Source organism: Piliocolobus tephrosceles, chromosome 1, assembly GCF_002776525.5.
Source record: "Piliocolobus tephrosceles isolate RC106 chromosome 1, ASM277652v3, whole genome shotgun sequence".
In the NCBI taxonomy this organism is placed as follows: Eukaryota; Metazoa; Chordata; class Mammalia; order Primates; family Cercopithecidae; genus Piliocolobus; species Piliocolobus tephrosceles.
This window is the reverse complement of record NC_045434.1, coordinates 189,130,017-189,144,540: the sequence shown is the minus strand read 5'-3', so window position 1 is coordinate 189,144,540 and position 14,524 is coordinate 189,130,017. Positions and strand designations below refer to the sequence as shown.

Here is a 14,524-nt window from a genome sequence, read left to right as displayed (position 1 = left end):
CTTCTAACATGATTAAGTTGGAGATAATCTAAATTCATCACCAGTGCAAAAAGATTAAACAACTTGTATCTACAAGGAAATTCTTTAAAGCCATTAAAAATGATGATGCATAGATCAGTAAATACAGACAAAGAAAGGTAGAAAGATATTGATGAAAAGGTTTTGGCGGCCTATCAATGAATACAAGTTATGAAACAGTACATACAGCATGAGCCAATACCAGTTCTCGAAAATGTATACATATCACTATCTATGCAAAAATGCACAGTGATTCACGTGGGACACCATCAAAAGCTGAACTGTGGTTATCATTGGAAAGTGACTTTTACTTTCTTTTTTGTATTTTCTAATGGGCAAAATTTTTTTCATGATGACATAATTCATTGTTAAAAGAATTGTTAAAACTTCAGCTCTTTCTCCAGGGGAAAAGCAAGGTTGCTGAGTCCAGACTTGACCCTGGTAGTATGTGAAGGCTGGAGAGGGTAACATTACACCAAACGTCTGTGTCCAGTTTTGAGCTGCTGGCCCTAATCTCTGAGGAAATTCCCAGATGGAAGCAAATTTTCAGAGGGTAACATTACACCAAACGTCTGTGTCCAGTTTTGAGCTGCTGGCCCTAATCTCTGAGGAAATTCCCAGATGGAAGCAAATTTTCAGAGGAACCCAAAACAGCATCATGAGTAGGTGGATGGTTTTCTGCAGAATTAGATAAATAGCAATTAGAAAAATACGTCCTACTGTTTGTCCAAAGCACGGGCGTGGAGAAAACCTTCCAGAGCCCATTCACGGGCTGTGACAAGAATGAGTGACCCAGAACCTGCTTACTGGGGATCTCAGTAAGGAGTAAGCCCTGGAATAGACTTGGGGCTCCTCAGGATACAATTGGGCCAGGTGGATAAAAAATAAAGCAACTCACCAGAAAAGCACAGGTTTCCCAGAAGTCTTTTCTGTGCAGGCCATTTTTCATGAAAACAGATATGTATCTAGCACTGGGTACCCCCAGATCTTTTAGTACTATTCCATACAGTTAACAACCCTTTAGGTAAAAAAACCACCCCCAATATCTCCAGCTTAATTTCCTTCTGTGACTCTAGACAGTGTCTCACACCAGGGCTCAATTAAGGGATCCTCATTTTCTTCCTTTCCACTTCCTTCCCTCTTTGATAGTGTCTTTGATGAAGCTCCTCCCTGGTTTTGGGGAGGGGACTACCGATTCTGGGCCTTCCAGCCACAAAGCTCCAAGGAGGCAAGGGGAAGGAGCTATTGAATAGGATGCACCAAAGGCCCTTGTGAGCAACTTACGGAAACACTGAGGTAGCTCTCCGGTCCAGGACCCATTTCCCTCACAGGTGAGCACCGCGGGCAGGGAGAGCTGGTACCCCTCCAGGCAGGCAAAAGTCACACTTGAGCCCCACATGAAGTCAGACCCCACCACCTTCCCATTGGGGATGAGTGGAGGCGGCTTGCACATGAGAGCTGGAGGGAGACCAAAGAAGGCTGAGTTCTGATGCTGTCCTGGGAAACCAGCCCGCATTACCATCATTGATATCACCGACTACCCTGCACCCGCCTGGAGCCTGGGCTAAGCAGGAAGAACCAGAATGGGGCCCTCTTACTGTGGGAGTTCTGATGTTTTTGTACCTTACAATGCCCTCTCTCAAGTGTGACAACCCAGTCCTCTGCTTGCGGGACCCTCCCCTCAATGTTCATGGCCCAGGCCTTATCTTGGTACTTCTGATTCTCTCTTGGCAGATGTTCAGGGGACAGTTTTCTCACCTTGAACATTCCCTGATAAGATGTTAGGGTTGGCCTTTCACCCCTCTCCCCTCTAGATAGATGCTCAGGGCCTACATCTCACTTTCGTATCTTTTTGGCCCTCTGTCCACATCTGCAGCCCCAGACATACCTTTGCAGACAGGCTTGGTGCCATTCCATGTCCGGTCCTTGGTGCAGCTCAGCACAGATACTCTATGTGACTCCATCATATAGCCAGGGACACACTGATACGTCACAGTTTTGTTGTACCTGAAGTCATTGCCCAGTCGAAGGCCATTGGCTGGAATCCCAGGGTCACCACAGTTTATGACTAGGATAAGAGAGATACAGCATTGTTCACTCCCAGCCGGGACCCCACTTCTCCAATACCATCCCTATCACTCCCCACACGCATCCAAGAATGGAAACTGTCAGATCAGGGATGCCCTGTCTCCTCACAGGATCCCAGTTGGACATTACCCATTGTAAATTTCTTTTTTTTTAAGTCAGGGTCTCACTCTGTCACCCAGGCTGGAGTGCAGAGGCACAGTCATGGCTCACTGCAGCCTCAAACTCCTGGGCTTATGCAATCCTCCCACCTCAGTCTTCTGAGTAGCTGGGACTACAGGCATGAGCCACCACACCAGCTTGCCCATTTTAAATTTTGTTTGGTCAAATCCCTGGCATTAGCCCTGTTCTTGCCCACACTGTCCTTAGGCACTACTGCAACTTGGGCTATGAAGGTTCACCTTATTCAAAGTGCCCCCTCTAAGAGGAAGTATCCAGAGGGCTCAGTTCCTAAAAGAGGCTGGGGCCCAGGGAAAGGGAGTTTTCTGTTTGAAGAGACTCAGGTATATTAATGAACCATATAAGACAATTGATTTGTCTGCTGAGGGGTACATCTTATCACCTGCTGTTGTACCTACAAGGCCTCTGTAGGCCCAACAGCACCTACAGAGGACTCGTAGGGACGACAGCCTGGAAGCAGGGTCTTATGGCCCATGAAAGGGTTATGCCTATGTCATCATATAATTGAGGGTGGGGCTTGGTGAGCTCTGGTCTCAAAACCAAAGTGAACTTGACACGGAATTTCAGACGGAGCTGAAATTACAGACTAGGGCTTTGACAGGGAGAATCTTGTCACATTTCCTCATCCCATCTCTTCCCTCCATCTGGATCCCACAGTGACTCACTTTTCCTGGAAAAGGTCTGGGACGACCCTTTAGAGAAGCAAGAAATGGGAGCTGTGAGGCTACACTGTGCTCAGGAACCCCTACTGGGCGGGGTCGGGTACAAGGAGAGAACGAAGCAACAAAGATGGCGGATAGCCGCACCTTTGAAGTGAAAAGAGAATCAGGTTGAGCTATGGGGTTTGATCCTAAGAGAGAAAAGGGAAAGTCCAAGGAATTGGCTAGAGCCTGAGAAATGGCCAATATACATTCTCTGCCTCTGTGAGCATCAGCCATCTCATATACAAAATGGGGATAACAGTAGCTACTTCCTGGAGCTATGGTGAAGATCAAACGACATGTGCCTATGAAACAAAGTACTTCGCTCAGTGGCTGCCACACAGCATATGCTCAACAGAGGCTATGCATGTGATTCTCGTTCAGGCTCAAGTCCCACCATCCCAACCATCCTGCACCATCTTCCATGGACAGCCTTCTTCTCTGGCATGCAGGATCTGGGCCGCTGTTGGCCATGGAGCCCATAGGGCCTGGGCTCTCACCGAGGCACTCAGGGTCACTGCCTGTCCAGGTACCATTGACTGAGCAGTGACGGCTGAGCAGGCCTGTGGCGTAGTATCCTTCCCGACACTCATAGACGATAGAGCTGGAGAAAACCAGGCCATCACTGAACACGACTCGGGCATTACTTGGAGTCCCAGGGTTCCCACAAGAGATCACTAGGAAGACAAAAATACATGTTATTCAGCAGAACAATGGTGGTCATCATCTGGGGGGACTAAGAACTGCCCAGTGGAAGCCACATGCTACCTCGGGACCCCGTGGATAGAAATGCCTCTCATGCTGCTTTTGTATCGCATTATCTCACCCTTAGGAAGGCGAGACCCCTATGAATCTTTCGAATTTTCTCAACAAATTCCAGTTTTTTAAAGAAAAAAGATGGTCTATTCTATTATCATCCTTAAAATTTTGAACACAGGCCGGGCGCGGTGGCTCAAGCCTGTAATCCCAGCACTTTGGGAGGCCGAGACGGGTGGATCATGAGGTCGAGAGATCGAGACTATCCTGGCTAACACGGTGAAACCCCGTCTCTACTAAAAAATACAAAAAACTAGCCGGGCGAGGTGGCGGGCGCCTGTAGTCCCAGCTACTGGGGAGGCTGAGGCAGGAGAATGGCATAAACCCGGGAGGCAGAGCTTGCAGTGAGCTGAGATCCGGCCACTGCACTCCAGCCTGGGCGACAACGAAACTCCGTCTCAAAAAAAAAAAAAAAAAAAAATTTTGAACACAATTGCGTAATATCACCAAATATCCAATCAGTACTTGATTTGCCTCAGTTGTCTTTCTCTTTTTTTAACAGTTGATTTGTTTGAATCAGGATCCAAATAGGGTCCACATATGACATTTGGTTGACACGTCTCTAAGACTTTAAACCCAGAGACGATTATTTCTGCTTCTATAATTTATTTGTTACAGAAACCAGAACATCTGTCCTGTAGAATGTCACACTTTCTGGATTTTGCTAACTGCATCAATGAGATATAGTTTAACATATTCCTCTATCCCCTGTAGTTCCTTCCTGTAATCAACTTCCACCTTTTGACAATGGTATTCATAGGTGGTTTTGGGCCTTTCCTACTGCATTGGATCAGGAAGCACAGAATGTCTGGGTGTTTTCTGGTTCATGATGTTGAGGCTCATCAATGATTTCTGGCATATCTGCCTAATGTGGCATTATGAGGTTTCTATTAGCTTTTCACTTAATAGTTTTAGCAGTCATTGACCAGATTCATTATTTCATTAGGGATTGGAAAGTGGTGATATTCTATCATTCTTTCTGCATTAACTAGAGTTCTTTAAGAAAGAAATTTTCTATCATTAAATATTTGCTTGTCCTGAAATACCATTCATATAGGAAGGCAAGATAATGCTTGATTTTTTGTGTGTGGTTTTTATTTTAAATCAAATGTCAGAATAATGAGTTGGTTTCCTAGCAAACTCCAAAGGTGACCAACGTGTTTATTTAAGAATCATTTTGAACTCATGGATCTAAACATATTTCTTATGTTCCCATCCATTGCCATTATTATTCTTATTGATGCTCAGATTCTCCATCTTTAGCCAATAGGAGCCTCTTCCAGTTGGCTCCCGAGTCCCGTTAACATGACCTCAGTTATCTTTGGTGGAATCCTTGCTGGATTGACAAGATGTTCCGTATTTGTCTTGTATATTTCCTGCACCAACCTGGAAATTAGTCATTTCTCCAAAGAGTCTAGTTTCTTTTAATGGAGAACGGACCACAATCCAGGCACTAAGAGTACTCATTGCCACTGACCTGGTCATTGATTCTAGACTTTTAGAGTTAGAGCTGGGAAAATAACTTCTTAAATTGAAAATACACTGGGATCATGTGGAGGCAGACAGTGGAAAAACAGATAATAGAGACTGGGAAAGGTGAGTCAGGAGCATGAAGAGAAGTGGGTTAAAGGGCATGGAAATGCAGTTAGAAAGAAGAAATAAGTTCAATGCTTGATATCAGAGTAGGGAGACTGTAGTCAACAATGTATTGTACTTGGGTGATGGATACTCTAAATGCCCTGACTTGACCACTGTGCATTATATGTATATATAAAACAAAACTTCACATATACCCCATACATTTGAACAAATATAAAACATAATTAAAAAGAGAAAATGTATTATGAGTTTATACCGATATTATCAATCCAAATTTAGGATTAAAGTTTTTTCCTTAACTTTTAAATTTTTATATTTTCTCTCTTTTATTCTGAAAATCTTCTTAATGACAATAAATAACTTATAACTTGTGTTTGTTTTATCCATATATATTATGGTATTGCGTATACAATAGTTTCAGGATAGTAATATCAATGTTATTGTTAACAATATGATTGCCGAAAACAGTTTAAGATTCTTTTGTAGTTCTCTTTGTCCTTAGGATACACACCGCAGTCAAATTCCATTTTTTCAAGTCAGTTGAAATAATTATTGGGGTTATTAAGTCATCAACTTGATACATAGTTAGGTCCATTTGTTTCCATAAGGATTCTAATATTTAGAGACTGCATGTTTCTAATCTTTGATTTAATTTTCTGAATATGTACAACATTTATGTGGTCCCAAAATAAAATCTACAAAATGATTCCTATACAATTAGCACAACAGATAGGCCTTGGCATTCATTCATTCAACAAACATTCGTGCTGCCTAGGTGCCCAGAATACAACAATGACCAGGCTATGTCCCCTGCCCTTGAGGAGCTTATTCTATTCTAAGAAACCTACCTATCAACAGATGAATTAAGGTATGACATATTAAGTGTTATAGTTGAAAAGAAAAAGCACTAAGAAGGAAGCAGTTTATTGGGGCTGGAGATAGGAGTTTGAGTAGAACCTTTAAGGACAGGTAGAAGTTTGTCAAGAGCAGTCATCAGAGCTGTGTGCATATGTGTATTCTCTCTCTTTCATTTAACAAACATTCACTTCTGGGTCCAAACTCATAACCATTCACTTTCTGTCTCTGAACATTCAGGTAACTGACATGGTAACTGACTCCATGCTGGGATCTCAGTGGTGTGGATGTGGATGTGGGTCACATTCATGTGCGAGAATATACTAAATTCTCCCTTGCATTACACTCTCCCAATGCCACAAACCTCTCTTGCTATGCCTGCAAAATTCTATAGAAACTAACTTTGCAAATAGCACTCCCAGAAAAGGCAGGATTTTGGGGAGACAAGTGGGAGAGGGCTCTGACGCCATTGTTGCATTTCCTAGGCAGGAGTCCCCTGGTGGTGACGGGTTAGAGAAAACCTGTCCAACCTGCAACCCACAGGCTGCATGTGGCCCAGGGCGGCTTTGAATATGGCCCGACACAAATTCATATACTTTCTTAAAACGTTATGAGACCTTCTTGTGATTTTTTTTCAGCTCATCAGCTATTGTTGGGGTTAGTGTATTTTATATGTAGCCCTACATAATTCTTCTTCCAGTGTGGCCCAGGGAACCAAAAGATTGGATTCCCCTGGGCTAGCACATCTCCCCTTGCTCTGCAGGACTACTCCACAATCTCAGTTTCCAGCAGCCTGCTCTCTAACCACTGCCTCTTGTCCCCTCAGCTCCCTCCCTCTGGAATTCGTTTTCTGGTGATTATTTGGTCCTATGGCGACCTATAATCCATTGATCCTACCACTTTCTCACTGCCTTTTACTCCACTCAAACATCCGCTCCCTCCTTACCCAGCTTAAATGCCAAGATCCATCATCATCTCTGCCTCACATTCACCCTCTTTTCCCTTGCCGCTTCTGCCAATGTCTTAGTTGCTTGGCAAATCTCCAGCTCTGTACCCAATGCATTATCTGCTCTGTGCCCACAACTAGGTAGCAAAATGAGCTTGAACAAAAACACGGTCCCATGCTGACTGCTCTCACTTTAAATTAATGATCTCCCACCTTAAGTGAGTGCTCAGTGCTGCCTGGCCATTACACACTTCCCAATTCCATTCCACTCGTATCTTGCTAGATGATTATTTCATATCATCTCCTTCCTCTTCCAGATCTTCTCACTCAACCTTACTCTCAGCTGTTAAACCTGCTTCCTGCCTAGGAGAGTACTATGTAGGCTGAATTTTAGAAAGAGAGAGACAGAGAGATTTGGGGACCAGCTGCAAGAGGAGAGAGAGATTTAAAAAATATATTTTTTTCCCCAGAAACTTGGGAATATATGGAAAAATGATAATTTATCCTACTGGCACTACCTCAGGCAACATCACTGAGGGCCTAGATTACTCTGAGAGTTTTCTAAAATTGGATTTGTATATCTTTTGGCACACTAAATATTTGTTTCATGTAGCCTATTCCCTTAGACTGTAAGCCCCAGGAGAGCAAGATGTGTGTCTCCATCTGTTCAGACTCGGACACGGTGCCTTCTTGCTGTGTCCTCACATGGCACAAAGGAAAGGGAGCTTTCTAAGGTATTTTCTTTTCTCAATAAGAGAACTAATGCCATTTCATGACCTAACAACTTCCCAAGACCCCGCCTGCTAATACTATCACTGGGTGACCAGGTTTCAACATATGATTTTTGGGGGGTCACAAACATCCAGACCATGGCAATGTCCGTCTTGGTCACCATTGTGTCCCCAGCACATTCCACAGCACTTGGCATATAGCTGCTGAATGAAACTATATGGGAAATGAAGGATATAGTGAGTCAAATTCAGTCTTTTTTAAAATTTCTTCCCTTTTGAGGTGAGGGTGGGAATATGTTTGTCTTTTGATTACTAATGAATATGCACATGAATTTTCTGTTGCAGTCCCTATCAGCCAGGCTGAGGGTTCAAATGGGGCCATGGTTTCCTCTGTGAGGGCAGGTGCCTGGGAATAAGAGCAGGAGTAGGGGTGAGCTTTAGGACTGGGCAAAGGGGAGAAGCAGAATGGTCACATACATTACCTCCACACTCAGGCTGCGAGCCGCTCCACGAGCCGTTGGCTTGACAGGTACGCTCTGACGATCCCCGGAGCACGTGGCCAGCTTCACAGCTGAAGCGCATCACAGTGCCTGGATCAAAGCTGTCCCCCAAACGGATGCCATGAGCGGGGATTCCAGGGTCACCGCAAACTCCCATGCTAGTTCCTATGGACCAGAACCACACAAACCCCATTGTTTTTCAGGGAAGAAAAGGGAGTGGAGAAGCAGGGGAGAAAGATACTGGGATGTGACTAAGAGGAAGCAGTGGGTCCCATGAATGAGGCCTAGCACAAGTTACCTGCACATGCTCCTGTCTCCCTGTGCAATGATGGAAGAACACAAAGATCTGAGGCCATGGGTAAGTCCCCGGGAACCACACAGGGAGGGGAAGCAAGAAGGCAGAGGAAAGGCTCTGTAGCCCGTGCCAGTCTGGAATTTCAGTGATCCAAACTGGCCACAGGTCCTCCTTCTCCCCTTCCCCTCTTCCCTACAAACACCAGCTGATTCTGTAGTCCCATCTCCTCTCCTGTGCCATTGTCTTAGCTTAGACATTCAACATTCTTTTGCCTGAACTTTTGCAAGAGTCTCCCAACTAATGTCCCCTCCTTGTAAACTCTCCCTCGAATCCATCTTCTACTTTTTCCTCTAATCTTAACAATCACTAACCAGCTGACTTTTTTTTTTCTCTCAAAAAATTTTTTCCTGCAGAAACATCTCTACTGGCTCCCCAATGCCCACAGGATAAAGTCCAAACTCCTTAGCATAGCTTCATTTCTCAACTGCCTAGCTTGAATCTTGATCTTGGGCCTTTATTTATTTATTTATTACTTTTTAAAAAGTTTCATTTTATCTTTAATTGACAAATAATCATTGTACATATTTATGGGGTATGAGGTGATGTTTTCATGCATGTATTATATAGTTCCAAGTAGCTGTAGGAGAGAATTTTAAATGTTCTCACCACAAAGAAATGATAAATATTCAAGGTGATCGATGCTGGGCCTTTCATTGAGGATTTGCTACTCACAAATTATGCAATACAGGTGAGCTCTAGAAAAAACATCTCAGACCCTCTTATTTCATTTTTGCTCCACCCCCTTCCTCTTGCTACATTCCTGCATTTCTCTGGCTTCTGGTATTGTGCAAACCCACTCAAGAGACCTATAAGGACCCAAGGGGTGAAGAAGGGTAGAGAACAGGAGACAAAGCCACAAGATCTATGGTCCCCTGCAGGATCAACACATTTCATGACACAGAAATGTGTAGGAGATGTCCTTAGATCAGACCAGGCCATGGTAAACATGAGGAAAGAGGAGAAAAGTTACAGAATAAATGACAACTACATGAAAAGATAAAGTTACAACTGTCATGGAATCTATCTCCTCATGTAACCATGTGTGGGCATCAAATGGTAACATCTGAGTGACCACATCTAATTTGCTGGAGCCAATAAATGTTTAAGTCACGTGTATCTCACCACTTGCCATTTATGTCTCTTCCACTTCTCAGCCTTGGGATTATTCCCTTTCCTAGTCTAGACTCAGATTGTAAGACACTACATAACCACATGTTCTCCATTCTGCTTCCCACCATGGAAGGGGGATTCATTTTCAACCTTCAATGTAAACATTAATAAAAGAGAGCTCATCACATTTGGCTAGGTTTTCTTATCTTTTGAAGGTTTCTAGGATGTAATTCACGCAACAGGCAGAACTGGGTTTCCCTGGAAACAATCTTGATGGTGAGCAGCTCTGACCCACACACTGGCTAGCTGACCTCAGCTGGAGCCGGCACTATTGTAAAATAGGCACAAGATGGTTAACTGGTTTGGCTGTGTGTCCCCACTCAAACCACATGTTGAATTGTAATCCCCAAGTTGGGGAAGAGACCTGGTGAAAGGTGATTGGATCATGGGGTGGATTTCCCCCTTGCTGTTCTCGCAATAGTGAGTGAATTCTCATGAGATCTGGTTGTTTGAAACTGTGTCGCACTTTGCTCTCTCTCTCTCCTGCCAGCCATGTGAAGATATGCCTGCTTCCCCTTCTGCCATGATTGTAAGTTTCCTGAGACCTTCCCAGAAGCAGAAGCCTGTACAGCCTGCAGAACCATGAGCTGATTAAACCTCTTTTGTTTATAAATTACCCAGTCTCAGGTATGTCTTTTGGTAGTATGAGAACAGACTAATACAATGGTGTTCAATCCTAGGGGCTTTTTCTGAAAGAATGGCCCCCACTACAGTATTGGAGGCTTCTAGTTCAGTGGTAGAAGGGAGTCTGGATAGGATATTGCACCATGGGGGCAGAGCAGATAGATGGCAACTGTTTGCCAAAGAGGTAAAGAGAATGACAGTGTAGATGTAGGTGGGGAACTTCCTGAAGTAGGTCTCAAACTCCAGAAATCTCTCCATAGCCTTGGTGGCCCAGTGGTGTATGACTCAAAGACTTAGGAGGTTTTGTTGTGCAACAGTTGGGTCCACTGCTTGCACACAATGTGACTAAAAACTCTGACCTGGAATTCATGAATGTGTATTTCATAGGACTGGCAGGACATGCCACTGCAAAAGATGACATCTGTTTCAGGAAGGGAGGAACTATCTCTAGATCTGTGGTATATACCTAATGTTTCTTCCTAATCACCTATTCTTCTCATCCCTCATGTTCTCATCCAAGGGATTCAAGGTTCACTCATTGTCCAGCCTTCGTGTAGATTGAATCCCTTCTAATTCTGTTTTCAGAGAGCTCCAGGAGGCTGGAGAGGCAATGTACATGACCCTTGTCCTCTCATGCTGTATTGCCTATCACTTCCACCAGATGTCCAAACAGAAATAAGCCAGGGCGCAGTTAACAGGCCTTCCTCTAGCCCAGCTAAATGAGTCATCATGGCTCCTATAAAGTCCTGCCCAGTTCCTTAATTAGGTGATTAATGAGATTATTAGGGGTGAGAGGCCAAAGTCCTGGGTGGTCATATAAAGTGATGTGTCTGGGATTTCCTGGGCAACCAACAGTCCTTTGAAATAGTGGCTTTGGGACTCTCTTCTTTCTGGAGAGACCTAATGAATATCTCGTTAAATATTCTGGCAGTGACCTAACTTTTGGGAGGCAGGCTCATCTGGGAATGTCAAACTTCAAGAACAGTAGCACATCTTATGGGTAAGGTCCCACATCAAGGAGAAGGCTTCTGTATTAGGAGGAGGTCATGATCCTTTCCTCTGAAGGGATCTGGCATGGGAAGGGCTAGGGGTTAATTTAAATGCCAAGGTGGGCCCTCTGAGGAGCATCAAGCTTCACAAGCAGCTGCCCTCTTGTGGGCAACATGGAATCCCTTCCTAGGCCAGGCAGGCTTCCCTCAAAGAAGACAAAGCTGCCAGGTGCTAATATTTTAGCCTCATGGTTTCTGCTATTAGCAGGACAATTCACTTGCAAAATTTTGTTCTGTTATATGACATTACACATTCATTTCTGGTTTGGATACTATGGCTATAGGACTTTTGGCAGTTCTCTACATTTGCTATTTTGATAGCATCTGTCAGTGTCCTCATTAGCAGTAAAATGAACTTAATAGGAAAAGTCTGGGGACTGGTGTTTCAAGGCAGTAGAGAAGAAGACTGCATCCCACTAGGTAGCCAGGACATAGGACAAGTTGAGGGGCAGTGATAAGAAAGGGAAGGAAGCTGGGGCCTATGAGTCTGAAACAGAGAAGTAAAGAGCACAGGAGTGGGCTTAGACCTGAGTTGATCAGAAAGACTTGAACTGTCTCCAGGAACTCATAAAACCAAGTATCTGGACAGGATCACAAGTTGACCTAAAAAGTTGTGCCCTTCCTAGTTTTGCAATCCCTGGGCATGGTCAGAGCTGACTGAGGGGATAAAGCTGGACTCAGCCCACCAGAGGATAAAGCTCCATTGGGACTTTGTCTCGCTGTGCTCTCTACCTGTGAGGGAAGATATAAGGGTTCCGAGGTCTGATTCCCTCACATCCATCAATCACTCTCACACCTTGGGGGCTCGTCCACCTCCCATCAGTCAAGCATTCCATTGGAGCCCTTTCCTCAATGCCATGCACCATACCTGAGCAGTGAGGGAGGGAGCCAGTCCAGTGTCCATCCAGCCCACACATGCGGGTGCTATTTCCCACCAGAATTCGCTTGCCAGTGCAGCTGTACCGCACCACTGCTCCCACAGTATAGCTGTCTCCGGACATCTGGGAGTGAGGCGGGGAGCCCGGATGGCCACAGGACACCACTGTGGGGGAAGAGCAAACATCTTAGTGACTCTGCACAGGGATGGATCACCATCACACAATCCTGCCAGGCTTCTTGAAGCAGGAGGCAGGGAAGAAGAGAAACCCAAGGGTATCTGTTGAAGCAAACTTCCTGCTGACACACCCACCTGGCATTGGCAGACAATGCCCATCCACTTCAGTGGACAGTTTCCATATCTATGAAATGAGGAATAATACCTATTTAGCATGTAGCAGATACACAATAACATTAGATTTTTTTTCTTTCTTGTCTCTTGTGCTTACCTCTCCCTATTTCCTCATACTCAAGATGTCTCTGGGCAGGAAGGTGGTACACAGAGTATACACAAGACAAAAATGGGAGCTCTGTCACCCTTGGACTGTATTCATTGACCCCAGATTTCAGAACAGGAGCCAATTATAGTCCTTTTCCAGCTACATCATACAACTGCCTCATCAGTTGACCCCAACCTGTGCCCTACAGTATGCAAGTTCCCTTTACTAAAGTACTGAAGTATAACTGTGAAAACAAGTGACAAGATTAGAACACCAGAACTGAGATGTCTAGGCGAGGGCAGGGCAATGCTTTCAACATCACTGGGGTTGGCTTTCCCATTGATTTTGTCACAAGTTGATCCTAAGATTCTCCCATTTACTCAACACACATTTATTGAGTGCCTGTCGTGTGCTAGGCACTCCGCATGTTTGTGAGAACAAAGTCTGTGCTTATATTCTCATGGGGAAGAGAGATTAAAAGTAAGAAAATGAGTAGGTAATTCCAGGGGGGTGCTATGAATAAAAGTAAAGCTGTGTCAGGAAAAGGTGTTCTGGGATGAGATGAAGGTGCTATTTTTGAACAGGGTCATTAGGGAAGATCAAGTGACTTTGAGAAGTGACTTGAATGATGTGAAGAAGCCAGCCATACAAAATCTCGGAGAAGAGTATTGTGGGGGATGGAACATCAGGTATAAAGGGCCAGAGGCCAGAGTGAGTTTGCCGTGTTTGAGAGACAGCAAGGAAGCCAGGAATGCTGGACTGGAATGAGCCAGGACACAATGGAAGAAGACAAGGGTAGAGAAGTCACTACGAGCCAGATCATGGCATGAAATTTGGATTTTATTATGAGCATCTTGGGAAGCCACTGGAGTTATATGATCTGATTTACATTTTAACAAGATTATCCTGGCTACTGTGTAGAGAAAGGACCAGGTGGTACAAGAAAGAGGGAGCTGTTGCAGTAGTTCAAGGAGAGATGATAATGACTTGGACTAAATCTTGGAGTCTGGTAGGAGATCCCTGTAGACATGGTACCCAGAAAGGACACAGGGCATAGCATGGAGGCAGACCACAACAGGTGACCAGGTGGTAAAACCTGGGTTTTGCCAGTGCTGACCCTGATGATGAATTTTGGTTGGCACTGGGATGGTAAGAATAGGTATCTTCACTTCTCAGTGTGGTCTTGATATGGGTCAAACATTGTTCTAAATGCTTATGGTAGATGATCTGCACACTGCTGCTACTAACAATTCCTCCCATCAAGGAGTAGAGCCTGTTTCCCCTTTCCCCTCCCCTTGAATCAGGCTGGCCTTGTGACTTGCTTTGAATAACAAAACATGGTGGAAGTGATGTTGAGCCAAGTTACATCCTAAGAGGCTTGGCAGCTTTTACCTTCATTGTTTGGAGTACTATGCCACCATGTAAGGAAGTTTGGCAGAGACTACCAAATGACAAGAACTCAAATGAGGGGAGAGACCATGTGGAGAACAATCACAATGCCCCAGCTGACAGCCAGCGCCACGATGTGAGTGAGGCCATCTCGGATCTTCTAGGCCTACCTGAGCCACAACAGCCAATA

At 44.6% G+C, this 14,524-nt stretch overlaps 1 protein-coding gene across 1 annotated transcript in view; it reads right to left on the bottom strand.

Annotated features, from left to right (window-relative positions):
- CSMD2 (CUB and Sushi multiple domains 2) overlaps window positions 1–14,524 on the bottom strand; it is a 655,333-nt gene that overhangs the window by 20,188 nt on the left and 620,621 nt on the right. The window contains exons 56-60 of the mRNA XM_023232269.1: window positions 12,498–12,671; window positions 8,414–8,596; window positions 3,485–3,661; window positions 1,907–2,086; window positions 1,303–1,476 (exon numbers count right to left, since the gene is read on the bottom strand). Of these exons, the coding sequence (XP_023088037.1) occupies window positions 1,303–1,476; window positions 1,907–2,086; window positions 3,485–3,661; window positions 8,414–8,596; window positions 12,498–12,671 (888 nt within the window). The remainder of the gene's footprint in view (window positions 1–1,302; window positions 1,477–1,906; window positions 2,087–3,484; window positions 3,662–8,413; window positions 8,597–12,497; window positions 12,672–14,524) is intronic.